This window comes from Corylus avellana, chromosome ca8 (genome assembly GCF_901000735.1).
Source record: "Corylus avellana chromosome ca8, CavTom2PMs-1.0".
In the NCBI taxonomy this organism is placed as follows: domain Eukaryota; kingdom Viridiplantae; phylum Streptophyta; class Magnoliopsida; order Fagales; family Betulaceae; genus Corylus; species Corylus avellana.
In genome coordinates this window covers 5,265,997-5,293,985 of record NC_081548.1, presented here as the reverse complement: position 1 = coordinate 5,293,985, position 27,989 = coordinate 5,265,997, and the positions used below count along the sequence as shown (strand labels likewise).

Below are 27,989 nucleotides of genomic sequence, written 5' to 3'. Positions count from 1 at the left end.
AACGAGACCCGGTCCGATATCCCCATTCCCCCGTACACAAAACCACCTGCAATTCAAGCAAAACAAAAGCCAAAGCGAAATATTCACAAAGAAAGAGCGGAAAGATAGTCCCGGAGGGAAAGGGAACTGAAACAAAACCCCCTATTCCAAGCAACAAAATCTCACTCTTCTTTCCCCTTTTATTTCACCTTCTCCGGGAAAATGCTCAATTCTTCCGCTTCAGGTTCTAATCTTCTCCTCCAAATCCTCCGATTCCATTTCATTTCCCATTCTACGTGTAATACGTAAACAAATATCACAATTCTATGCAACGTTTTTTAATTTTTTTTTTTCTTTTCTTTTACACTTGTTTGGCTGGTCAGAAAAGAAAACGCATGAAAGAAACGGTTTGAATATGTTTTCGTTGTTCTTGTGCCTTTTGTTTTGTTTTGTTGTTTGTTAATAAAAGTTGAGGCTGATTTACGTTCAAGAGCAACGTAAGGTTCACGATTCAATGCTTTTCTAGTTTTATTTTCGTTTTGTTTTGTCAATTTTCTTGGCAATCCATTTACGTGATTATTACTTAGTCTTTTTCCTTGTGTAAGGTTTAACTGGAAGTGGTTTTTTTACTTTGTTAGGGGTTTGAATGCTTGGCCGCTTTGTGATGCTATGAATTGTTTTGGGGGGGACTGAGAGCTGGTTCTTGGTCCCCAACGGATGAGTCGCCGTTTGGTGGAGTTATATATTTGAAGGGAGATAATGAGTGTAAAACTCCATTGCCCATTTCTGGGGACTTCGCTTGGTGGCTCTTCAAATGGTAGAAACAGAGGAAAGTTTGTTTATCTGAGCAGTAGAGGACAGCCTGTGAAAAGGGTCTTTCGCAGGTGTACATGTGCAAAACAGGATCCTTGGATAGCTCAGGTGATTAGGTTTTCGAATTTTTGTGGGCAAAATGTAGAGTTATTGAGGAGAGCCCTTAGGTCGAAAAATGGGTTGAAGGTGGAATGTGTTAAAGAGCCTTTTTCTCGAAGCAAGGCGCTAATTAGGTCATTGAGCCCCTTGTGGGAAGAGGGGTTACTTTTAGTTAGGTGTTCTGTGCTTGTGGCTGTGATATCTGGGGTATGCCTATTGGTATGGTATGGGCAAACAAAAGCCAGGGGTTTTATAGAAAGTAACCTTTTGCCCTCTGTTTGTTCAGCACTCAGTGAACATATTCAGCGTGAGCTTGATTTTGGTAAGGTCCGAAGGATTTCACCGTTGAGCATTACGTTGGAGTCGTGTTCATTCGGACCTCATAAAGAAGAGTTTACTTGTGGTGAGGTCCCCACTGTGAAACTTCGTGTTCTTCCTTTTGCAAGTCTGAGGAGGGGGAAGATTGTAATTGATGCAGTTTTGTCCCACCCAAGTCTCTTTGTTGTGCAAAAGAAGGATTACAGTTGGTTAGGGATACCCTCATCTGAAGGTAGTCTACAGAGGCACCTCTCAACTGAAGAAGGGATTGATTATCGTACAAAAACCAGGAGGGTTGCTAGAGAGGAAGCGGCTACTCGCTGGGAAAGGGAAAGGGATGATGCAGCTAGCGAAGCTGCAAAGATGGGTTACATTGTTTCTGAGAAAAGTCCGATTGTATCCGAAGTTGATGCTATAAAAGAGGATGCGATTCATTCAACAGCATTAACAGACTCCAAGTCTTTCTTATGCATGGATGAGAAGATGCACTGGAGGGATCATCACTGCATGGACACAGGAGTTGATTATGATATGAAGCATGCAGATTTGGAGAAATCATTTGGTATAAAGATTCCTGGTTTAGGGCTTAAATTCTGGTCTAGAGTGATAAAAGGGCCTAAAAAATACAAATTCAAGAGGAAGGCTAATGGAATTGACATTTCTGCTTCTGGTGTTTGTGCCAAAAGAAGAATTCTTGAGCGCAGTGCATTAGCAGCGGCTGCATACTTCCAGGGTCTATCAAATGGGAAGTCTGCTGAACTTTCAGAGGCATCTCGAGATTATGATGTTATGAACCTTGACTCACTTTTGGTGAAAAGTGAGGTTGATAGTCATGCTGACACTAATCTGATGGGAAGTCGTGAAGAAATTTTAACAGTTGATACTCAGAATGCAAAACAATTCGGAGATTCTGGAATCAAGGACTGTACTGTAGGTAAAAATGGTAATTTTGTTCACAATCTATCTCCCGTGACTGTAAGAGATCAGAAAATCGGTGAAAATTTGCCATCAATAGAAGATGTTGCAGGAGCTGCTAACACTGATAATTGTAATGTTAAAAATGAAGGTTTATGTGTTCATGATGAGATGTTCGGGAGTCAAAGAGGTCATACATTTGAAACTTCTACTTTGGGAAAGCTTGAGCCTTGGCTTTCAAAGTACCTTCCTGTTCCCATTTGGCCCCTAAGCCTAAAATCATGTTTGCCATCTTTCCCTAGGAATGTGGGGGAGCTGTTAACCTATCTTCTCATTGGTCCCTTGAAATCTCTGAAGTCAGGCATGGGTCTTAAGGTGGAAGATTTTGTTGCAGAACTTGATGATGGGTTCGATGTTGTGCAGAATGAAGGAATTCAGAAGATGCTTCCCGTTACATTGGATTCTGTCCATTTCAAAGGCGGAACACTGATGCTACTTGCATATGGTGACAGGGAGCCTAGGTGAGGGCCAATTCTATTGTATTTATGTCTAATTTGTTCTCAAATGTAAGATAACCTTTTCACTGGCTTAGGTCACTAAACAATTTATACTGTTTCTTTTTGCTTTGCCTTTATTGAACCCAATTGCTTGTATTTTCACTATTTCCATTGAATTCTTAAGAGGCTGATTCCTGGTCGGACTGTTTTAATCAGTTGCCTTACATGAACATTATAGTACAAAAAACATGGGAAGTTATAAAAAAAGAAAAAGAAAAAGGAAAATGATAAGCTTTAATCAACTGATATTGGAACTAATCTACATGTTAGCTGAAAGCTAGAATAGTCATGTTTGTTAGAATACTGACAATCATTGTATTGGCCAAGCTGAAATCAAATATGTGGTTCCCATATGAGATGGATGACAAGAAAACATGTCTCTTACTAATGAACCAATTTGGGTGATGAAGGTCTGCTTGTGTTATCATGCTGGCCAGAAGATCCAGCTGCAATCTATTTGTGATCATTTATAGTTAAATCACTTTCAAAGGTTTCAGCGCTTCAATCCAGATGGTCTTTGGCCTTGCCCTTGATGTAAGAGATTGATGAAACAAGTTATAAACTGGGAGAGCACAATAAATTATAGAATTTTCTTACAGCTTGGCCTTTGTAATGAAATTTTTTAAATGATTTAGAATTGATGGGAACATTTAAATGATTTAGAATTGATGGGAACAATTGTAGGACGCTTTAATTCAGACATTTTTCTTGGCTTTGGTAGGTTTTATTAAGAGGCGCATGTCCCACAGATTGACTTCAACCTATTTATATCTGCTTTACATTAAGCTGACAGCAAACCCATCATGCTTCTCATATTTATTGATGTTAAAAAACTGGTGAGGTGTCACAATATTTCCAAATGGGCATTGAAATAATTAGTGCTATTTGGTTGTGTGGGGTTGTGCAGATTTCTTCTAGATAATTTGTTGCCATATGTATACATGTGGGTGTGCATTTGTGTGTGTATTGATTGTTCCTAGCACCAAAATAGTTGATTATGGGTTTTAAACTTTTACAGTTTTACTTCAGTGGTGTGTATATGAAACTTGGGTGAGTTTTTTTTTTTTTTTTTGATAAGTAAACGCAATTTATTAAAAAGCGCAAAAGGTGCAATACAAGTACATATGAAGTATACAAGAGAAACCCCTAGGTAGAAGAAGAAAAAAGATCAAGAAAAACATGGAAACTAGAAATATTTATGTCAAATGCAGCTGTCAAATGATAAAGAGTCTTGAAAAAAAAATCCCCTTAATTCCTCCATCGGTTTGCGGTCTTTAAAACTCCAATAATTTCTTTCCCTTGAAAGACACCACATAAGTTAAGACTGAACATCTTCCACATGGTGGCATTCTAAAGCCTACCAAAATGCCCTTTCCAGCAAGCGAAAAGGCATAACCCAAGCCAACCACCCTTCAAGGCTGAAGATGGTATTTTGTAGGGCACTAGCCGTCTCACAATGGAGTAAAAAGCGGTCCACTGACTCCCTACTCTTCTTACACATACAAGACCAATCAACCACAATGGCATGCTGCTTTCTAAGATTATCAATGGTTAGTATCTTCTCTAAGGTGGGCGACCAAGCAAAGAACACCACTCTCAAGGGAGCCTTATTCCACCAAATGCTCCTCCAAGGTAAACGAGTGTAATCATAGGGGACAAGGGCATTGTAGTATAATTTAACATCAAACAACCCTCTCTTGGAAGGTACACAACAAAGCTTGTCTTCACCTCTCTAAAGGAGTATAACAAATTGAATAGCGAGGTAAAAAAATCCACCTCCTAATCACGCGCTGCTTTGAGAAAATGAATATTGATGAGAGTCATTAGAGAACTTGAAATGATCTATACCACAGAAGCATCCTTACAATGAGGCAAACTAAACAAATCTAGAAAAGCTGCCTTGAGGGCATGCTCTGCACACCACACATCATGTCAAAATCTAATTCTGGAGCCATTACTGACCTCAAATCTAGTATGACTAGAAAACTCCCCAGAGCCCCTCTTGATATTCTTCCAAAGCACTACCTCCATATCTTATTGACCTCATTTGAACACCACCTACCCCATAGAATCCATAACCACTCTCCAAAAGGTCTGTCTTTCTTGAACATAATGCCAATGCCACTTTCCCAAAAGAGCTCGGTTGAACAAAAGTAAATTACGGAACCCAGCCCTCCTTCAGAGATTGAAAAACACGCTTTAGACCAATAACCAAATGGAATTTGAACTCATTACCAATACCACCCCATAAAAACTGCCACTGCTTTATGTGGTTGGCAACACCAATCGAGAGGGGAAAAAGAGACATGAAGTAAGTAGGCAGATTAGATAAAGTACTTTTAATCAAGGTCACCCTCTCACCCTTTGACAAATGCATCCTCTTCCATCGAGCCAAACAATGCTCAATCTTCTCAATAAGAAGTTCTTGCCAATAGGATGAGGAGGATTGTGGAGAAGATCATTTCCAAGCCTCAGAATGCTTTTGTTAAAGGTAGGCAAATCCTGGATTCGGTTCTTTTAGCTATTGAATGTCTGGACTCGTATCCAGTCTGGCGAACCAAGGGTGCTTTGCAAGTTGGATGGAGAAGGCCTATGACCACATCAATTGGAAGTTCTTGCTATATTTGCTAAAATTGTGTGGTTTTGGAGAGAAATGGTGGTTTTGGATAGCACATTGTATTTTGTCTGTGTGTTTTTCCGTTTTGATTGACAACTCTCCTTCTGGTTTCTTTGGTAGCTCTCATGGGGGACCTCCTTTCCGTTTGTTTTTGTTATGAAGGCTCTTAGTAGAATGATTTCCGCTACTATTCATCATGGCTCTCTCTTAGGTTTTTCTGTGGAGTATGGACTCTTCAAGATGGTCAACATATCTCACTTGCTATTTGTAGATGACACATTGGTTTTTTATGGGGCTAATTCTAACCATATTTGCTCCTTGCGAGCGCTACTTGTTTGTTTTGAAGCTGTTTTTGGTTTAAAGGTGAATATGGCCAAGTCAGTGTTGGTTCCTGTGGGCAATGTGGATAATGTGGTTGAGCTAGCTAGCATCCTAGGATCCAAGACGTCCTTCTCTACCTTTGAAGTATCTTGGCCTTCCCCTTGGGGCTCATTTTAAGGTCAAGTCTATATGGAACGGCATTGTCGAAAAAAATTGAGCGTCGATTGGCTAGTTGGAAAATAATGTATTTGTCCAAGGGAGGTAGGGTTACCCTCCTTAAAAGCACTCTTTCCAACTTACCCACGTACTTCTTGTCTCTTTTTCCCATCCCTGCCGCAGTGGCAAATCGCATAGAGAAGCTCCAACAAGATTTCCTATGGGGTGGAGTAGGTGAAGAATTTAAATATCACCTGGTTAGTTAGTCCAAAGTTTGATCTCCCATCTCTGAAGGAGGCATAGGGATTCACAACATGAGATTGTCTAATCAAGCCCTCTTAGGGAAATGGTTGTGGTGTTATGCGAACAAAGACGAGGTTTGGTGGAAAGCTGTCGTGGACGCCAAATATGGCTGCAATTGGGGCAGGTGGTGCTCTATTGATTCCCCAAGGTCGTATGGGGTGGGACTTTGGAAGTACATCAAAAGGGGGCGGAGGTTCTTTTTGAGTCGTACTAGATTTGACCCGGGTGATGAGTCAAAGATTAGATTTTGGGACGATGTGTGGTGCGGCGAGGCAAGCCTCAAGGCAGCTTTTCCATTTCTATATAACATTGCTTATATGAAGGATTATTCGAGTGACACCCTTCAGTGGAACATCAACTTTGTCCATTTGGTTCATGATTGGGAAGTGGATATCCGGGCCTGTTTCTATTCTTTGTTGTATTCTTTCTGAGAAAGAAGAGGAGGGAAGGACAAGCTTTGGTGGTCCTGTCTTGCAAAGGGATCTTTGATGTTAGATCTTTTTACAAAATCCTAGCACACAAATACAATCCCTCTTTCCCTTGGAAGAGTATTTGGCAGACTAAGGCTCCCTCAAAAGTGGCCTTCTTTGCCTGGTTTGCGGCTTTGGGGAAGATTCTTACTATGGACAATCTCAGGAAACGACAACTTATCATGGTAAATTAGTGTTGTTTATGTAAATTGAATGGAGAATCCATCGATCATCTCCTCTTCCATTGCGAGGTTGCCAACGCCTTATGTAACACCATCTTCAGTCGCTATGGACTTTCCTGGGTTATGCCTAATAGAATGGCGGATTTGTTTGCATGTTGGTGGTCAGGGGCTAACCTTGGAGTGTGGCTATCTGGAAGATGGTGCCTCTTTGCCTTATGTCGATACTATGGAGGGAAATAAATGATAGGAACTTTGATAATCAAGAGGGCCTTAGAGGAGCTCAAGTTCTATTTCTTTTTTTTTTTTCCCTCTTTACTTGGACAACTGCTTATTCAGCTCCATTAGTTATCAACTTTTCAGATTTCCTTGTTCTCTTTCATCTTTCATCTTAGGCGTTTTCTTGTATATTCCTTGTGTACTAGGGTTGCGCCCCTTTACGCTTTTTGATATATACAACATTACTTATATAAAAATAATAATAATAATGCCACCCCCTATAAATTTGGCCTTAAACGAAGCTCCCATCAAAAGGTCTAGATATTTAATGATTGAAATTTCTGAATTTCAATCATGGTGGAATTCTTCTCTCCTTGGCATTCTTCTAAAAGAGGTGGAATTCTTCTAAAAGAGGTACATTCAAGGTCAAGGCTCTCTTTCTCTCCTTGGCATGCTCGGAGGGAGGAGGTTCCCCTGGAAGAGTGTATGGCGGACACAGGCTCCTCCAAGGGCAGCGTTTTTTGCGTGGTCGGCGGTTTGGGGAAAATTCTGACCTTAGATAACCTCAGAAAGCGAAATGTGATTGTGGTAAACAGATGTTGGATGTGCAAGAAGAGTGAGGAGACGGTGGATCATCTTCTTCTTCATTGTGAGGTGGCGTCTGCTTTGTGGAGTGCCTTTTTTGGCCAGTTTGGGTTATCATGGGTGATGCCTGGTCGGGTGTTCGAGTTGCTAGCCTGTTGGTGGTCTGCAGGAAGGGGGGGGAGTGCTGCAGTCTGGAAGATGGTGCCTACTTGCTTTTTTTGGTGTCTATGGAGAGAGAGAAATAATAGGTGCTTCGAGGATGAGGAGAGGTCCTTCGAGGACATTATATCCTATTGTTTCCATACTCTGTATCTTTGGACTGTAGCGTTTGTTTTCCCGGTTTCGATTAGCTATGACGATTTCCTTGTACGTTTTTCCCTTTCTAGTTAGGTGATCCTCTTTGTATACTTCCAGTGTACTTTGGGACGCCTACGCTATTAATAAAATCAGTTACTTACTTATCAAAAAAAAAAAAAAAATTCTGAATTTAATTTTTGAGCTTAGAATCATGGTTCATTTGAGTGTATTTGTAGCTTGATTAAAATAGAAGTGATTATGGATGATATTGTCTGCTAGAAAATGAAATGAAATTGATTATGTATAATAACAAAATTCTGCAATTATGCAATAATTGAAGCACTTATGATTACATATAGAGAGATGGAGAACGTCAATGGACATGTGAAGTTTCAAAATCACTATGGTTGTGTGCACGTACAACTGAGTGGCAACTGTATGATGTGGAAATCAGATGTATTGTCTGAAGATGGAGGCTGGTTGTCCGCAGATGTTTTCGTTGACACTCTTGAGCAGAAATGGCATGCCAATTTAAAAGTTGCCAACCTCTTTGCTCCGGTAAGGTATACAGTGTAGTCAAAACTGCCAACACTCTGTTGCATGCCTTTTGGTTGAATGGTTTATTTATATGCCTTGTGCCTGTTTGTCTTTTTGTGCAGCTTTTTGAAAGGATTTTAGAGATTCCAATCTTCTGGTCTAAAGGAAGGGCAAGCGGCGAGGTTCCTTCTAATTCTTCTCCTTTCCATGTACCAATATCAAATGAGGATATATGTCAAATTTAGACCTCTTATTGTATCTGTATTAGAACTCTTTACATGTATCCCATTCTAAATTTTAACAGCTGCTTTGGCATTTAGTCTTTTGTTATGGGTTTTCTAATTTCCCCCTTAATTTGGACTTTAGTATGTTAGAAAATTTGTTGAAGCTCTTTTAATGCTTCCAAGTGGTTTTTGGGTTTTACTCAAGGAGAAAAGATGGGGGAATCTTTGTCTTCACATGTTTGCTTCTCAAAGGCATGCTTTGAGGGGTTTGATGGGAGTGATTGTTCCACTTTCAAATACCATATAATTGGGCTATAATGAGGAGACACCCTTTAGAGCTGAAAATGACTTCTCAACTCAATAAAAAAAAAAAATTCTTATCAAAAGATAAAGTGCCAATTTCTTGTTTGATTTTATTTCGAGCAAGATGTTTTAAAACATGTATAAGCTAATAAGTAGTTTGTCTCCTTCTAACTAGGCGCTCTGATAGTGATTAGTTTTTTCTGAATTTCTTATTCTTTTTTCTCCTTCTAACTAGGCCCTCTTTTTTTATACTCCCTGTGTAATAGGGTTGCGCCCCTCTGCACTTTTGATATATACAACATTACTTATCAAAAAAAAAAAAAAAAAAAAAGAGTAGTATGTCTCTTGGACAACTTAAGTCTACTAAAGCTAAGCATTATTCCATATGTTCTATAATAAATGAGAATTTGTATACAACACACGTTTTAGTGAAAAAACAAAAAGACACATAACAATCTTCCTAAAGCCTTCAGGTGGGTTAAAATTTAAGGGTAATATGGGAATTAATGGATAAATGCTTTCATTTTCTGAAACTTTCATACATTTTTAGACAGCTCAAAAAGAAATCACTCCATTTGTTGTGGACCAGAGGGAATATACATTTTATGTTGGTTATTTGGAACATGAGATTTTTGGACCTTTTTTTCTTCTTCTTAATAAGTAGCCAGCCACTATAGTTCATCTCTTCTCTTTTAGAGATATAATAGTTATTATGAGATAGCCTGCAGAGGTAATTCCCATTTCAATGTATTAGTTCAAATTTTGGTGGAATTAAACCATTTCATTGTTTAAGAAACATGTAAATTCTTTTTGGATGGTACACATACGCTGTAGAGAGGTTCTTAATTATCTTCCTTGAGTAGTACTAAGATGTTAGATAACTTTTTTTTTTTTTTTGATAAATAAGATGCTAGTACTAAGATGTTAGATAAATTTCAAGTAGATAACTTGAAATTGTAATTTGGCCATCTATTTTTTATTAGGTAACAGGAAAGAGAAAATTTAGATTTACTTTAACAAGGATATTTGTTTGGTTACCTTATTCACTTTCTCAATAAAGTTGATATAGTTGGTGATTCATTCAATGGCAAAGATTGCATTTTCTCCCATATTCTGGTCTAATTTGGGAAACTTTTGTGGACCACATCTACATGCTCTGATTTCAGGTTCACTTGTGCATGTCAAGGGGAGAATTGTTTCCTAATCTTCATGGGCAACTTGATGTGACGGGATTGGCCTTTCACATATTTGATGCTCCATCATCATTTTCGGTATGTCCTAGTTTCTTTTGTTGTTAAATGCCTGCCCCTTCTTGTCAGAGATGCTTTTGCAATGTTCCAGTATATCATAGTTTTAATATCTCTTTGTTGCTTGTTAGCGAGACAACTGTATTTGTGATGTTACTGGGTCATATACTTACACTTACCAAAACATGTAGAGTAAGATGAAAAAAGATTAGAAGTATTTGTCATATAATTAATTAGTTGTTCCAGAATCGATGGTCCAAGGATTGAACACAAGGGTGGCATTAAGGGTACTCGACACTCATAGTTATACCTGAATGTGCTAAGAGTTGACATAAGTGGTGAGGGAGGCAGCAAGTTGGGCCATCAAACGTTGTATGACCTCCATGGAGACAGTAGAAGTACTCTCAAAAGACTTAGACGTATAAGTATGGGACTTTGATTAGATAAGAGCACTCCATCCTCAAGTGGGATCATAAAATTTCCAACAAGGATAGAAATTTCCAACAATTTAGGTTGTAGGAAAATTGTTCTAATCCAGTTTCTAAAAGTATCATGTGTCTTTTAGCATGTGATCTACGCATTTTGTGCTATTGATGATTTGATTTTTAGGTGAACCGTTGGTGCGTAGGACTTTCATGGGTGCTTGGAGGTGATGTTTTGTTTATTGATGTTGTGGCATGAAGTACTATATCTTTTCTGGAACAAATTATGACCCCATGAACCTAAATTGATGCTTTTATAATTTTATATATCAGGAAATACAAGCCATTTGGTGAGAGTAAGTGTACTTTTTTACTAGGTGGAGAAGTTTAGATGTGGTGCCATTTCACAGCTTTTAAGTACTGGCTGTATTTTGTCATTCTATTTGTAGCTTTTGTGGTTTGGGTTTTCAAGAGTGCCGGTGGTTTTGGACTCGGCAGTAAACTCTTAAGGATACTCTGGGTTACTTCATTTAATATGTGGAGATTAAATTTGACGAGGATGATTGAATGAGATGATATACTTTTGTCCAAATCTCATATACTGAAAAAGGGAGGGTCTTTTGATCACCTGAAGAGATTTTTAGGCAGAATTGGAATGGTTTTTGCTGTGAAGATTGAGCTGTCAATAGAGAGTTTCCTTCATTTTCTGGGCTAAAATATATATTTTGCAGTCCATTGAAGAAAAAAAAAAAAAAAACTGACAGTATCCTGCCATTTTTGCTTCTCTGATTACTTATATTATATATACTTTTTTTTTTTTTGCTTCTCTGATTAAATTGTCCAGTCATTTTTAGTGTTAAACTTCCCTTTTGAGGTACTTGGTTTGGTAAATAGCAGGATTTGAGATTGTGGCATTCCCCTTGTGTGGAAGAGTATTTGACTACTCTTGGGCTTAGGTTTAGATTCTATATGGATTTAAAAGGTTTTCTTATTTAGGAATGGGCATTTCAATGGCAATTCTTTTTTCATTGTTCTTGTTCGGTAATTTAGATTGTTTCTATTTTAAGCTTGATTTTTGGTTTGAAATTATGTTTTAGATTCAGATCTCTCTTTTATATGAAGGTTAGAGCAAGAAATGTTTTGGCATTTCAACAGATACCCCATAAGTGCTCTGACCCAGACAACGAGAAGAAATTGGCTAAGATGTGTTTGACATAGTCAATGACGACCAATGACTGTATCATTTATAGCTGGTGCAGTATAGGTAATACAGAAACTAGAGGAAGCTCATGTAAATCTACAGTTGGTGCTGGGATAAAAGACAAATGGCCTTGGGTTTAAGAAATAAATGGATCTACTGCTCTTCTAACCCAGTCCTAGTAATCTTTGTTAAGTCGTTTATCATCTTCCTACTACGCTTTAACAGCACAGTGATTTTCTTTATATTTGTTTCAGTCTAAGTTTGACCAGATTTAGTTGCTTCACAGTTGTCGTTATGATTGTTCATGCCATGCCATGCTTCAAGCTTATACTGATTACATTTGGTACCATTATACTGCATTTGAATTTGAAAAAAGATTCTTTTAGCAAGTTTTAACATATTTTGATGTATCCTACATGTCTTCAATGCAGGATATTTCAGCAAGTTTATGTTTCCGTGGTCAACGAATATTTGTACACAATGGAAGCGGCTGGTTTGGCAGTGTTCCTTTAGAAGCTTCTGGAGATTTTGGCATTCATCCTGAGGAAGGAGAGTTTCATCTAATGTGCCAGGTAATTCTTGCATTTACTATAGCCCTTGGCTTGGTATGAATGAAGCTGTAATGTTTTAGCTTTTTGGTGGTCAATACATCCCTTTGTAATGCTATATGTTGAGCATTGTAACAATACATTGCGAGCATTGTCTTGTTATATGTTGAGCATTTTCCATTTTTATTTTCTTCCCTGAATAGTAATGCTAGCGATGGATATTTCGATATTTCCAAGAATCTTCCATGATTTTTGGCTCACAGCTGCAAGATATACACCATATTGCCCACTTGTACAAAACTTGCTCAACTCCCCTCCTTTTAGCAGCGCCTCCATTGAATTCCTCAGTCATCCTACGCTCAGCCTCCCCAGGACCACCACTTTGAAAGTTCCTCTACTTCTCTCTGCTAACTGTGCACCACCAACACTAATTTCAGGACGAATCTCAAATGATTTAGCTTTCACATAGAAAAATCCCAAGTATCCCATCTCTCAACTCACATGAACTAAAGCAACCAGAATTGCAATGATACACCTCTAATAGCAATCTCACGCGCCGAAAGTCATGTTTTTAGTCTCATCACAAGCTTAGGAGATGTGGCATTTGGAGAACAGAGGGGTCAATCTTTGGAAGATGAGTTATTGGTGCTAAGTATGGGGAAACTTTGGGCCATTGGATCGCGGGGTTGTTGAGAAATATTCATGGGTGTATTTGTAGTCTTTGGAGGGTCTTTGTGAGCTAGACCTGATTGCAGAGGTAAAGATCATGAACTGAAGATGAAGAACTTAAGAAAGAACACTATTCTAGAGAATTGGAAAGGAGTATCCATATAGAAGAAGTGAGTTGGAGACAGAAGTGTAGGGCTTTTTGGTGGAGAGAGGGAGACAATAATACAAAGTTTTTCCATTTGTTGGCAAATCCGCATAAGAGAAATAATTCAGTGTAGTCTTTAGTGGTTGATAGGAATATGACTGTTGATTTATGAGTAGTAAAGGATCATATTGTGAACTTCTATAACCAATTGTATTCTGAACAATATAGGTGGCGACCAAAGGTGGATGGTCTCTCATTCGTTTCAATTGATGAGGGGGACAGAAGTTGGATGGAAATAGAATTTGAGGAGAGTGAAGTGTTGGATGCAGTGAGGAATTGTAATGGAGACAAGGCGCTAGGACCGGATGGATTTTCTAGAAATGCTGGGAGGTTTTAAAAGAGGACATTATGGCAGTGTTTCCATTATTGTTTGTGGTTATTATGGAGGCATTAAGTAGGATGATGTCTACTACGGTGGATAGAGGCTTTGATAACAAGTACTTTTACTTGTGAGATATGAGGTAGGAGATGGATCTAAAGTGCTGTTTGGCATGATGTTTGGTGTGGGGAGTAGCTTTTGAAGTTCTCATTTCCAGAATTATTCACTATTGCTTGTGGTAACTGGTAAGGATGTGTAGGTGGCGGATCATTTGCAGTTCTAGAATGGAAACATTGGAAGGTGAGGATACAATTTGTTGGAAAGTGGTTTCTGGGTTCTTTGAGTTGCTGTATTCTCAAAGAGTAAAGCATGAAGGTGAGGAGGATACAATTTGTTGAATTCCATCTAAAAGGAAATAATTTTTAGCTAAGTCTTACTATCAAGTTTCATCCAATCCTGTAAGGTTCACTTTTCCTTGGAAGAGTATTTGGAAAGTTATGGCTCCCTCGAGAATGGTGTTCTTTGTGTGGACGGCGGCTTTAGGAAAAATCTTAACTTTGGATAATTTACGAAAGAGGAACGTTAATGTGGTGGAGTGGTGTTGTATGTGTGAATTGGATAATTTACCAAAGAGTAACGTTAATGTGGTGGAGTGGTGTTGTATGTGTGAATAATGCGGGGAGTCCATAGATCATTTACTACTTCATTGTGAGGTTGCAACAGAATTGTGGAGTACGCTTCTTTAGTTGTTTGGTGTTGTTTGAGTTATGCCTCTAAGGGTGAGCGAATTATTGGGAAGTTGGAGGGGACAATTGGGAAACCATAATACTTTGAAGATCTAGAGGCTAGCTTTTTTGTGTTTAATGTGGTGTCTTTGGAGAGCAGAACGCAAGGAGTTTTGAAGATTGTGAGTCTGGATTGCTAAAGATGAAGCAGATGATGTTACAATCCTTGTATACATGGAGAGTGGTATGGAATAGATTGCCAGTTTCTAATTTTTTTGAGTTCTTGGAATTATATTCTTCTATAATTTAGAAATTCTCTTGTATACTCTATGTGTATTAGGGTTGTGTCCCTATGTGCTTTGAATGAATACACATTATTTATCAAAAAAAAAAATGTTAACAAGCATATTTTTTGTAGGATGTTGTGCCGCCGCAGATGCCATCAAGAGTTTGGAAGTTGTTTGATCTGCTTATTTTAATGAGATGTGGTATCAATGTGGCTGTTGCTTCTAAACACACTGCATCATAAGCCAAAAAGAAAAAGAAAAAGAAAAAGAAGGCCCAAACATATTTTTGCTTGTGTGTATACATATTTGTGTCTAGCATTGGATATATGGTGGTTCTCCTCCTGTCCTTGTCTTATCAATGAGGGTATATTTAGGTTAAAAAGGTTCATATCCATGAACCATCTTATTGTAACAGACTTGTACTCCCAAATCAAGGCATTGCGTTGAGCTTCAACTGGTAGCTTTAAATAGCTCATTTGTTCTTTCATTTCCTCATTAGTGTTGCATCCAACTAATATTCTGTGTACTTTTATGTCTAGGTTCCTTGCGTTGAAGTAAATGCCCTGATGAAAACTTTCAAGATGAAGCCTCTATTGTTCCCGGTATGTGTGACTTGAGATTGAATCCGACTCTTTAGTATCTAAAAGTGCTGATGCCTAAAGATAGGGTGTACATGTACTGTGTTATTTCTGTTTTGGTAGATTTTGTCCATTCTAAGAGTGCTGAATATTGTCTCGCTAAAAAATGTATGCCCTATATTATAGAGGGTCTTTTTGTTTTTCTTTTCGTTGAAGTTAAGTGCTAGGTGCATTATTCCACGTATATTCCCCCTTTTTTTTTCGTCGTTCTTGTTAAACTCGCAAAAAATACAGGCATACAAATTCATCCTGCCCATTCATCTTTATGTTCATGTCCATTTTCTTTCTGTATCAACTGCAGTTGGCTGGTTCAGTAACTGCTGTATTTAACTGTCAAGGCCCACTGGATGCTCCAATATTCGTGGGAAGTGGAATGGTTTCTAGGAAGATATCTCATTCAATTTCTGATTTTCCTGCATCGTGTGCATCTGAAGCGATGTTAAAAAGTAAAGAAGCCGGTGCGGTGGCAGCTTTTGACCGTGTTCCACTTTCATATTTATCAGCCAATTTCACTTTTAACACTGATAACTGTGTAAGTTCTATTGGTATTTAGCACATGTAGAAACCTAAGGGTGACTTGTTATTCTCTGTAAGTACAATAATATATCCTGTAAATTTACTTTGCATGTGATAGGTTGCTGACTTGTATGGAATTAGAGCTAGCCTTGTCGATGGAGGTGAAATTCGAGGGGCAGGGAATGCATGGATCTGCCCAGAGGTATCTAACTGCTTATGAAATAGCCTATCTCTAGTTTGTGATTAATAAATGCAAGACATCCCTTTCCCGAATTGATTGTGTATAGAGATGTAGTTGCTTCCTCGCGACCCTGCTGTTTTCCCTTTCTGTGGCTTTTATTTATTTGCCATCATTTCTAAAATGGTAATTGGTTGGCAAGCCAGTTCAACTTCCCCTTCTTAGGGGTGTCAAGAGAGAAGCGTTTTGTAGTGGGATTTGTTTTAGTTCTTTATGAGCTCATTGTAACATGTTTATGGATGGCTTTTGGATGGCAGTCATTTTTTAATTAGTCCTAAAAGACATGGGTGTAAAGTGTAGTGTCTTAACTTTAGTTAGGGGGCTGACTAGCTTATAGGAAATTATTGTTTTGAAATCTGTGGTGATAACTCATTGGAGTAATGTTTTTCTTCGTCTTGATGTAGAAAACTTCATTTTTGCAGGGTGAGGTGGATGATGGAGCAGTAGATGTGAATTTCTCTGGAAATTTGTCCTTTGATAAAATCATGCATCGGTATATACCTGGATATCTTCATATGATGTCACTCAAATTAGGGGATGTAAATGGAGAAACGAAATTGTCTGGATCTCTTTTGAGACCGTAAGATTCTTAGAATCCTCTTTGTTGTTGATTAAGTTTTGCTTTTGTTATTGCTTATAAGTTCCATATGCTTAATTTTTAGGCTGATCTACAATTTGGGTTTGTTGTTGATTTGATCCTTATAATTTCAATCTTAGCAATGTCAACCCTAAAGTTCGGAATCATTGTCAACTTGATCCTTTTGTCAATCTCTGGTAAAAAATAGTCATCAAATGTGTTGTTGCAAAAAATCAATGAAAAAATAGAGAAAAAGAGAAGAAGAAAGATGAAAGCCAGAGAAATTCAATGATGGGAGATGTGAGGATGATCTTCATCACGCACTGATCACAGCCACGTCGAAATCAAGCCCTCTCATCCTCCAGCACCACCCTGATCTCGCTGAAACTCTCCAAGCCCAGAGGACTCTTCCTCTCAAGAAGTTCTCTTGGTGCTGCAGGGGCAATACATGGGTCATCTCCGTCTTCATGATCGTCCACATTGTCGCCTTCTTTGCCACCATGTTTGTCAACAATTTCCAGGATTTTTGTACTTGATTCTATGGGTTTGAGTTTCTATTTTTTAGGATTGGGAATTGTGCTTTTAGTTGTAAGTGGGTTTGAGAAGAAAAGGTACAGGAAAAATTAGAGGGAAAGGAGATAGAAAGAGAGACATGCATGGGCGGGGCGGGGGGGAGACAAGCGAGAGCACAGAGAGGGGAGGAGTAGATATGGGGGTGGGATGATGAGTGAGGATGGGGCAGAGAAGATTCAGGAGGAATAGCTTTGGGTAAGAAAATAAAAAAAGAAAGAAAGAAAATGAAAATGAACTGAAAAGTGGAAATTGGGAAAGATTGAGAGAAACTGAGTTTAACCTTGGGTTTTCAAACCTCTTTAATAAGGACCACTGTTGATAAAGTTAATGTTACGAAGACAACTTGTGAAGGTAACTAGGAATCATGAAATTCATGAAAGGTAGATCTGCTTTAATCGTCCTCACTATCTCTCTCCCTCTCTCTCTACCCCTCCCCTTCAATTTTCAATCCATCTTAGATCTCGTATCATCGAATTTCTCTGGCTTCATCTTTCTTCTTTTGCTTTTCCTCTATTTTTTTTATTGGCTTTTGCATCCACAACACATTTAAGTGATTATCTAATGAAGATCAACAAAAGGATCAAATTGATAATGATTCCAACTTCAGGGTTGACTTTGCTAAAATTGAAACTTTAGGGATCAAATTGACTGCAAATCTAATCTTAGAGGGACAAAATCATAGTTTAGCCTAATTTTTATTATTCTGGATGTCCAATTGTTCTTCAAGTTGGCTAATGCAACATTATTTTTGAATGTAGGAAGTTTGATATTAAATGGATTGCTTCAAAAGCTGAAGGTTCCTTTAGTGATGCTCGAGGACATATCATAATTTCACATGATTACATCACTGTGAATTCTTCTTCTGTTGCTTTTGAATTGTCCACAAAAATTCAAACGTCTTATCTTGAAGAAGACTGGCTCAACAGAAAGTGTGGTTCAAAGAGTGTCATGCCATTTGTTGTTGATGGAGTTGAGTTGGATTTACGAATGCGTGGTTTTGAATTTTTCAATTGGATATCTTCCTATCCTTTTGACTCTCCAAGACCCATGCATTTGAAAGCAACTGGAAGGATCAAGTTTCAGGGGAAGGTTTTAAAGCCTTCAAGTATTACTAACGACCAAAATTTTGGTTTTGAAAAGACTAAGCAACTTGTGGAAATGTCAGATAAAGGAAAAACAGATAGTCTTGTTGGTGAGGTTTCAATCGCAGGTCTCAAGCTGAATCAGTTGATGCTAGCACCTCAGTTGGCTGGACAGTTGAGCATTTCACGCGAGTCTATCAAGGTAATGTGTAGAAATTTCAACTCCTATGCAAGTTATTTGTAAAAAAATGAGTTTCAGATGGTAATTTTGTTTGTACAAATTCCACTTTTCCAAAAAGGAATCAAGAAGTTTTGTTCCATTGTGGGTGATATCTGGCAAGCAGCACTTTTCTTGTTTGATGGTGGAATGTCAAGTAGCCTTAAGTGGCCCTATTTTAATAATGTTTTGGCCAATCCTTTTTTTTTAACACCCCGGTCGTGGAAATTTTATGATTTGTAGAACCCAAACGTATTTCTATATAGTTTTTCAGTATTGGTAAGCTTCTTATACACTCGAGGGAGCAATGGAGCAAAAACAGCTTGAAGTATATGATGTTTCATATATCTGCCTAGACCTGCAAGAATATTAACTCTTGGTGCAAAAGTATTATATAAAGTGGTATCTGATTCCATGAATGCTCTCTCTCTCTCTCCCCCTCTCTCATTTGTAGTTGGTAATGGACTGAAGACAACAGTATACTATAATATTTCAATCAATCAATGTCAAATATTTCAGCGTCCAACAACGCAAGTGTCTGCTCAAATTTAGGAGTATCTGATTATTTTGGTTGCCAGTACTTGGATGGGTTACACATAGTCACAAAAGAGTGGCATAATAAGCAGCTTTTCTTCTCTTCGCCTTGCACTTGCACTCGGGAATGGGACTCCAATGGAATAAATTTCATTAAGTTATTTAAATAAGAACTGTGATCTATGTTGCGCTTAGTAAGACTGATTTGTTAATTTGGTTATATGCAATATGCTGATGGGAGAGGTCAGGTACTATCATCATGGATCTACTCCAATTCTACATATTTTTATATGGTCCTGCTTTGCTTACTAGGTTATACTCAAATCTTAGCTCTATCTGGTAATGCAGTTGGATGCCACAGGTAGACCAGATGAAAGCCTCACGGTGGAGGTTGTAGAGCCACTGCAGCCTAGTAGTGAAGATAATCTGCAAAATGGAAAATTGCTGTCTTTTTCCCTTCAAAAGGGACAACTGAGAGCTAATGTTTGTTTTCGACCACTACATTCTGCTAACTTGGAGGTGCCTTTAGTTTTGTTCTTTTTATAGTAATTTAGTTTTATTTCTGTATGTTTTATTATTTATTTATAAAAGCAGCAATAGTTTGAGAATATAAGTTATTTCTCTCTCTTGACTTTGCGTGAGCTGGTTGTAGGTACGTCATTTGCCACTTGATGAACTGGAGCTGGCTTCATTGCGGGGAACAATACAAAGAGTAATCAGTCTTCCTTTCTTTCTCGTTTTTTTTTTTTTTTTTCTTTGGCCAATGGTAGGTAGCAATTTGATTCCATTGTTCTGTCTCCAATTTTGCTATTTGATAGTCTTTAATGTGCGTCCAATCATTATGAGGTGAACCAACCATTCAGAAATAGTCCATATTTAGTAATCATTTCTTTTGATGTAAGTTGAAAATAGTTTCTGAAAAACAACTAGTTATCTACCGTTTTGCTGGAAACCCTGAAAATATTGTTGGAGGGGGAGGGTGGAGGGAGAACACCAGTATCAGACAATATAACAAAATCTAATTAGATTTTATTGTTATACGTTGATTCCTTCCCCACTGTAAACCATTGTTCGTCTAATCCTGCTGTCTCCTATGTAGGCGGTAATTTTTATGTAATGTCATATCAGTGAACTTAAAAAGGGATCTTGTAAAGATCTTTATTTAGTGCCAAGTGGAAAGTAAAAAGTAACGTTAAGGGGTAGGGAGGAGGACAATATCGACATGGTTAGCATATGTAGGGGGTAAGAGGGCCCTGGTAAGTTTTTTTTTTTAACAAAATGGAAAATTGATGTTTATGAGGACTCAATAATCTGTTTAAGACAAAAAGCTCAAGTGAGTGCTGTATAAAAAATAGAATTGCAGCAGGAGATGATCCACTTATAGAAGAAACACTTTTCCCGTTTCTAGCAGTCAGGTATTTAATAGAGAGATTATTTGTCAAATGTTGTTGTCCATGGTATGAATGCAACTCTAGAGGGAATTAGAATCTTCAAGGGATAAAATAAAGGACTTTTGTTGGAAAGCTTTCTTAATTTCTTGTTTGCAACGTAGTCATTAATCTTTCTCCTTGGTAATTATGGGGAAAAATAACTGAAAGAGCTATATTGAACCAATTTTTCTTTTTTCTTCCTCGTTCAGTCTTTTATGAAATTCTCTGGAAGTTTTTTTTTTGTTTGTTTTAAATGCATTCTGGCAATTATGTCAATGGTGATATGCTGTATTTTCTTTCCAATGCTAGTAGAGGTGAAAATATTTTATGATCTCTGCTTGTGCTATTCACTGGAATCATAATCTGGGTGAAGCTTCAAGATTATTTATATTTGATAGTTTTTAATCAGCAGTTTACTTTCAGGCAGAAATTCAGCTTAATCTTCAGAAGAGAAGAGGTCATGGAGTATTATCTGTGCTTCAGCCAAAATTCAGCGGTGTGCTAGGTGAAGCCTTGGATGTGGCTGCTAGATGGAGTGGGGATGTTGTGAGTCCTTAAGCTATAGTTTGTGTCTTGAATCTGTCCTTTTTATGCATTCATTGGTTGAGAATTTATCAAAACTGAACACATTCTTGACTCACTTCCTCGTACCTTGAGCTTCTCCAACTATGAGTATTTAAAAGTATTGAATATCATACGTTATAGGATTAACCCCTTCCTTGCAAATGCCAATATATTATATAAAGGAAAAATACGAAAGAGAAACTGTACAGAGGTGAAACAAGATTTTAAGATTTGAGATATCTATCTGTTTTCCAATCTCTATCCTAGGAAGTAAAACAAAAAAAAAATGAAGGAGTTTGTTGTTCACATGGTTAATATGAGATGTCTATCCAAGTTCAATTCTTAAACTACAAAAGTAGGCCTAAATTGCATTGGTCAGTACCATTTGTGTTCTACCATGCTGACTTCCTTCCAAACAGAATACATGCTCTACCTTCTTGCTATTTTTGTTGTCTCTATAGCTCAGTTGATATCTTAAATGCTTTTCCGTCCATTACCTTCAAAATTATTCTAGATTATATAGCTACTAGTAAATCTCTATATTGTCAATTATGATGAATTCGTGCTTTTTCCAAAAATGAGATGCTTACTATTGTTTTACAATAATCACATTGGGAGATAATGCAATATTTTTTACAACATTGTTGATAAACTTGTCCTGAAACAAAGTTATAGCTGTATATTGCTGCAATATAACCATACTATTTTATCTTCATTTTTTACAAGTTCTGGTATATATGTAATTTTATATGTACAATTACTGCATTATGAATGACCTGTCTAATGATGTACTGGTTGATTAGATCACTGTTGAGAAAACTGTTCTGGAACTAAGCAATAGCCTTTATGAGCTTCAAGGTGAATATGTCTTGCCTGGTACCCGAGATCGTAGCCCTGCTGGCAAGGACGGGGGTGGCTTGCTCAAAAGGGCAATGGCCGGGCATCTGGGTAGTGTCATATCTTCTATGGGAAGGTGGAGAATGAGACTTGAAGTTCCTAGAGCTGAGGTTGCCGAGATGCTTCCACTTGGCAGACTTCTTTCTAGAATCACGGATCCTGCTATTCGTTCTAGATCAAAGGTTGTATTCCACTTAAATAAGTTGGAGATGAATATATATCACAATAATCATCTGGGCATAGCTTAGTAGCATTTGTCTGCTTGAAAAAAAAAATGAAGGCAAAATAAAGAAATTTCCCTCATTTTTGCATTTCGTATTTTAAATTCTTTAATATCCATCACTAGGATATTTGTAGTTTTTCTTTTATAAATCATAGTTCTGTGAAAAGAGAATCCTGATTGTGCATGTCTATGACACCTGTATGCAGGACATATTTATTCAGAGTTTGCAGTCAGCGGGATTATATGCTGAAAATATTCAAGAAATGCTTGAGGTACTCTGTTGATTAAAAACCATTTATTCATTTCTCATTAAATTCTCCAATACTTGATGACTCTGACTTGGTGCTCATAAAACCTGATAGAATTTTTTCTATTACCTTCTTATTGGTAATAAGATGAACAGCATACAAAATATCAGAGGCTCAAAATTTCATGTTTTTATTGTTTTAACAGCTGTATAACATTTCAGGTTATACGGGAACATTACACTTCATCAGATGAAGTTATTCTCGAAGAAAGTCTTCCAGGTTTGGCTGAACTTAAAGGTCGCTGGCGTGGCTCTCTTGATGCAAGTGGTGGAGGCAATGGGGACACAATGGTAGATATCTTTAGATCCTTGTTCAAATATCATAGGTGTATTTCTTGAAAGAAGTCAATGGTTAAATGTAGACTGCCAAAAATGCATTATCTTCTGGACCATCAGATGTTGGGGTGCATTAAAAACCTATGTTACGAGTACTGAGGTCCTGTTGTACGTTTCTTATTTTACAACCTTTGTAAATGTTACTCATTTGGTAGAGTGGTTATTAGTTGTTAGTCCTAGTTATACTTATCTAACTTGAAGAAAATTACATGTGTTAAAATTTCCTGTTCTTTTTGGCTCTATCTTTGTAAATCTGACTTGAAGAAAATTACATGCGTTGTCGCCCTTCATTTCCATTGCATGAATGTGTGGGTTTGTGTATCCATATATGTGGGTGTGCATGTCTGCAGTTTACGCCTTTTACATGTCTAAAGTGTACCATTCTGCCTCATGCATGCATGCATTGTAGAGCATTAGATCTTTAGGTAATTTTGATATGAAAATTGCTTTTAAGTTCCAAGATGGTCACATGGATCTCTGAGGCTCCCTTTTCGAAGCTCTTTTCATGCATTCTTTTACACTCCAGCACCATTGCCCAAAAAATGAAAAGGGTTCTATGCTGATTTATATTTTCTGGTGAAGATATATTTTCATTTCATTGCTCTCATTAATGTTTTCTGGACTTCTTTGGCTTCCAATTTTGTCATCTGGTTTGTTATTGTGTATATTATCAGACAGAATTTGACTTTCATGGGGAGGACTGGGAGTGGGGATCCTATAAAACTCAGCGTGTTTTGGCAGTTGGTGCATACAGCAATGATGATGGTTTGCGCCTTGACAGAATTTTTATCCAGAATGATAATGCCACAATCCATGCCGATGGGACTTTGTTGGGGCCTAAAACCAATCTTCATTTCGCTGTTCTAAACTTTCCTGTTAGTCTAGTCCCTACGTTGGTTCAGGTCATTGAATCTTCAGCTAGTGATGCTGTTCATTCTTTGCGGCAATTGTTAGCACCAATCAGGGGTATATTGCACATGGAAGGAGATCTCAGAGGGAGTCTTGCAAGACCAGAATGTGATGTGCAAGTAAGGCTCCTTGATGGTGCCATTGGGGGAATTGATCTTGGACGTGCCGAAATTGTTGCTTCCCTGACCTCGACCAGTCGTTTTCTATTCAATGCAAAATTTGAACCTATCATTCAAAATGGTCATGTGCACATTCAAGGAAGTGTCCCTGTTACTTTTGTCCTTTCGGAAGAAGATGCTGAAACAGATAAAAGTGGAGCAGCTTGGTTGAAAGAAAGGGGTACTGGGTCTGCTGATGAAGCCAGTGAAAAGAAAGTTTCTAGAGATAGAAATGAAGAAGGTTGGGATACTCAGTTAGCAGAAAGCCTGAAAGGTTTAAACTGGAACATTTTAGATGTAGGAGAAGTTAGAGTTGATGCTGATATTAAAGATGGGGGCATGATGTTGTTAACAGCTTTATCTCCTTATGCTAATTGGCTTCATGGCAATGCGGAAATTATGCTCCAGGTGGGTCAAGTCAAATACACACTATGGGCTTATTTTATCTATAGGGTTATGCTTGCAAACAAAATTTTTGAATTGCACTTTAAAGCAATTTGATAGACTTTACTTTCTTAAGGTTTGTTATATGTTTCAAATAAATAGGTGCGAGGTACAGTTGAGCAACCCGTGCTCAATGGATCTGCATCATTCCACAAGGCATCTATATCTTCACCTGTACTCCGAAAACCACTCACAAACTTTGGTGGCACTGTTCATGTGAAATCAAATAGGTTATGCATCACATCATTGGATAGTAGGGTGAGCAGAAAAGGAAAGCTGTTTGTGAAAGGGAATCTACCCCTCAGAACCAGTGAAGCATCCCTTGGTGATAAAATTGACTTGAAATGTGAAGTTCTGGAAGTACGGGCAAAGAACATTCTAAGGTTTATAACTCAAACATAAAGACCTTCACAAAGCATATGTTCTACGTCATTGGTAGCATTGATGTCAACTTAATTTTGGGTATATATGTCCATGGTGTGGTTCCTCTGTTCATGTTTACATTTAATGACATATTTCCTGGCTGTATGTTGGTTTTTGTTTTGTGGTCACTGTCCAAAAATAGAAATAAGATATCTATCCTCTATGAATGTTGATTATTTTTTCACAACTGAGCTTTTAATCCCTAGTTTTTATTTTCTTTAATTTCTTTCTAACTGCATTTCTCCATTCATCTTGCCCATACAGAACTAACATCCTGCTGAAATTACAGTGGCCAGGTTGACACTCAGATGCAAATAACTGGTTCTATATTGCAACCAACCATTTCTGGGAATATTAAATTGAGTCATGGAGAAGCATATCTACCCCATGATAAGGGTAGTGGAGCTGCTCATTTTAATAGATTGGCATCGAATCAGTCCCAGCTTTCTAGTAGTGGCGTCAATCATGCAGTTGCTTCAAGATATGTTTCACGGTTTTTCAGTTCAGAACCTGCTACTTCATTGGCCAAATTTCCCCAACCCTCAGGTGATACATTAGTATGTCATAAGTTTCTCTGAGATATGTAAAACTTTTACGTTAATGACCAGCTTTTTTTTCTATATCCAAACTAGGATTGGTCAAAAATGCTATATCTGTCTGCTCCATATATTGGGCTTTTGGTTGGAATTACCAAATTCAATTGTGTGCTCTTTCTTTCATATTTCTGCTCTGGTTATATTTTGGAATGGTTTGGGTCAATGTCTACCAAACAAATGAGAATTAATATTGATGTGTCAGAGGTTAAATTCATGGATTTGAAATAAACATAGCAGCAGGATTAAATTTTTGGGGGATATTTTTCATATAAACTAATAAACATTTTAGGTACTTGTTTTGCAAACTCTGCTTTGTTTACATTATTTTTGCACCTTGGCAGTTAAATCATCTGAAGTTGAAAAGGAAATGGAGCAAGTGAACATCAAACCAAATGTTGATGTCCGCCTCAGTGATTTGAAGCTTGTTCTAGGACCAGAGTTGAGGATAGTTTATCCTTTGATTCTGAATTTTGCTGTTAGTGGAGAGCTTGAGCTAAATGGCCTAGCTCATCCGAAATGGATAGAACCTAAAGGCATTCTAACATTTGAAAATGGTGATGTGAATCTTGTGGCAACTCAGGTGAGCCTTATGTTTCCTTCTCTTTGTAGTGCAAATTTTCTTTTGCACTGCTTATTATTATCTTAGTTTTTCTATGGGCCAACTTTTGCTTTTTGGTGAAAATGTGATGTTGACCTTTACAAATTCAGGTGAGGCTTAAACGAGAGCATCTAAATGTAGCGAAGTTTGAGCCTGAGTATGGACTAGATCCAATGCTAGATTTAGCTTTGGTTGGATCTGAGTGGCAATTCAGAATTCAGAGTCGAGCCAGCAATTGGCAGGACAAACTGGTAGTAACCTCAACTCGCTCTGTGGAACAGGATGTACTATCACCTCTTGAGGTAACATCTAATACTCCAGAATTTGTAGTTTCCTTCCATTTATGTTAATAAGCAGACAGTGCTTCTGGAACTTAAGCTATAAAGCCTTTCTCCCTATGAATTATTTTCATACTGCATTATGCATGCACGTGTAAAGTGTTCAGAATATGCCAGGACCATGATACATTAAAAGTGTTAAAAAGAAAAAGAAGCTAGAGGATATCATGACCATTTTCACTTTTGAATAATAATTCTTTCTTTGAATATCTAAAGAGATGAACTAATAACAAATAAAAGATCAAATCATTCACTGCTGCCAAACATATTGTCAAACCTGATTTTCAAATTTCCCTATGTTTTGAAAGTTTGCTTTGTGGATGCAAAAATGTACTTAAATTTAGCGTAGTGGGTGTGGGCAATTTCTCTGTGCAATTCTGTTCTTGTTGCCTACCACGTCTACATGCCGCATGGTCAAATCGATCATGATTTGCCTTAGATGTCTACTTTAGTTTATCGTTGCAATTTCAAAATTCGGATTGAAATGTTTGTCATGCTTTACAGCTTTAGACTTTAGCGATTTGATCTCATCAATCTTTTCCATCAACACAGGCTGCTAGAGTCGTTGAGAGTCAATTGGCAGAGTCCATTTTGGAAGGTGATGGCCAGCTTGCATTCAAAAAACTTGCAACTGCAACACTTGAAACATTAATGCCAAGAATTGAAGGAAAGGGAGAATTTGGCCAGGCTAGGTGGAGGCTAGTATATGCACCACAGATCCCTAGTTTGCTCTCTGTTGATCCTACAGTTGATCCTCTCAAATCTCTGGCCAATAATATTTCGTTTGGTACTGAGGTTGAAGTCCAGCTAGGGAAACGCCTTCAGGTTATCTTGAAACTCTTTACCCTGCATTGGAATTTTCACATTTTTGAAACTGATAATTGTAATTTTGTTTAGTTATTATTTTGGGGAAACTATCTCATCAATCAATCTACTATCTGATTTGCAACATCCCCCTTCCGCAAAATGACCCAAAAAAGAAAATGCTGTGGGTTTTTTTTCCTTCAAATTTTTATGAGTATTTTTGTCTTTTTGAGGCAAAAGAGGGACATTGCAACCCCAATGGTAAATCGGTAGGATACATTAACCAAATTAAAAGATTACAGAGACATTGCAAATTGAGTGGTAGATTGAGGAGATAAGTGTAGTTTTCCCTATTACTTTCCTTGATTTGTTTATTATCATCTAAAGCATCCGCAATCTTCTTCCTTATCTTTTCTTCCCCGCATTATTATTGTTTTCCTAGGCCTCCATTGTTAGGCAGATGAAAGACTCAGAGATGGCAATGCAGTGGACCTTGATCTACCAGCTAACAAGCCGCCTTCGAGTGCTCCTACAATCTGCTCCATCCAACCGCCTTCTCTTTGAATATTCTGCCACATCACAAGATTGACCCACTGGCCATGCTCTGCCGGCAAAAAATTTTGCTATGCAGGTGGTACCTCCACTAGTGAGAGAGGAAAAGGGTAGCATTTTTTTTTTTAGATGTATAGTTATTGTAAAGGTAGATACTATTATTCTTTGCTCAAAAAATGAATGAGCTTGTTCATATTTAGGCATCCTACTTTGTACAAAGTTTAAGTATCAAGGAAAACAATTTTTTGCTTGATTTAAGTTTTGGGCATAGCATGAGCCTTCTTGTTGTTAGGGATAATCACAAATCATCTTCATTTCTTTTAGAAATTGTCGTTTAACATTTTCATCCCAATTAATGGGTTCTCTTATATGATGTGTATTTTTCGCATAAATCATGAAAGTGAACAACTTCATTCTTCCTTGAATTGAGTGTATAGAAGTATTTTCTACCATAACCCAATTCGTGAACAACAACCGCTCAAATGTTTTCCAAACACATTTGAGCTGGATCAGGATTTGC

The 27,989-nt window shown here is 37.8% G+C and overlaps 1 protein-coding gene across 1 annotated transcript; it reads left to right on the top strand.

The window, feature by feature from the left end:
- Positions 1–74: 74 nt before the first annotated feature.
- LOC132190031 (protein TIC236, chloroplastic) lies at positions 75–27,880 on the top strand. Its single transcript, XM_059604909.1, has 24 exons — positions 75–223; positions 618–2,645; positions 8,188–8,386; positions 8,488–8,547; positions 10,059–10,163; positions 12,194–12,334; positions 15,055–15,117; positions 15,455–15,685; positions 15,788–15,871; positions 16,330–16,487; positions 17,816–18,341; positions 19,239–19,409; positions 19,543–19,602; positions 20,744–20,866; positions 21,688–21,963; positions 22,211–22,276; positions 22,474–22,602; positions 23,322–24,122; positions 24,261–24,541; positions 24,871–25,127; positions 25,519–25,757; positions 25,886–26,077; positions 26,666–26,938; positions 27,360–27,880. Exons 2-24 carry the CDS (start codon positions 739–741, stop codon positions 27,504–27,506), a joined length of 6,489 nt encoding a protein of 2,162 aa, XP_059460892.1. The 5' UTR covers positions 75–223; positions 618–738; the 3' UTR covers positions 27,507–27,880.
- Positions 27,881–27,989: the final 109 nt, after the last annotated feature.

What these genes read in the sequence shown, in the direction of transcription:
- LOC132190031 (XM_059604909.1), top strand. Translation starts at nt 739, where the DNA reads ATGAGTGTAAAACTCCATTGCCCATTTCTGGGGACTTCGCTTGGTGGC. An exon ending in CAAATTTCCCCAACCCTCAG is followed by an intron (nt 25,128 to 25,518) that starts GTGATACATTAG and finishes GCACCTTGGCAG; the next exon opens with TTAAATCATCTGAAGTTGAA. An exon ending in AGCTAGGGAAACGCCTTCAG is followed by an intron (nt 26,939 to 27,359) that starts GTTATCTTGAAA and finishes TTGTTTTCCTAG; the next exon opens with GCCTCCATTGTTAGGCAGAT.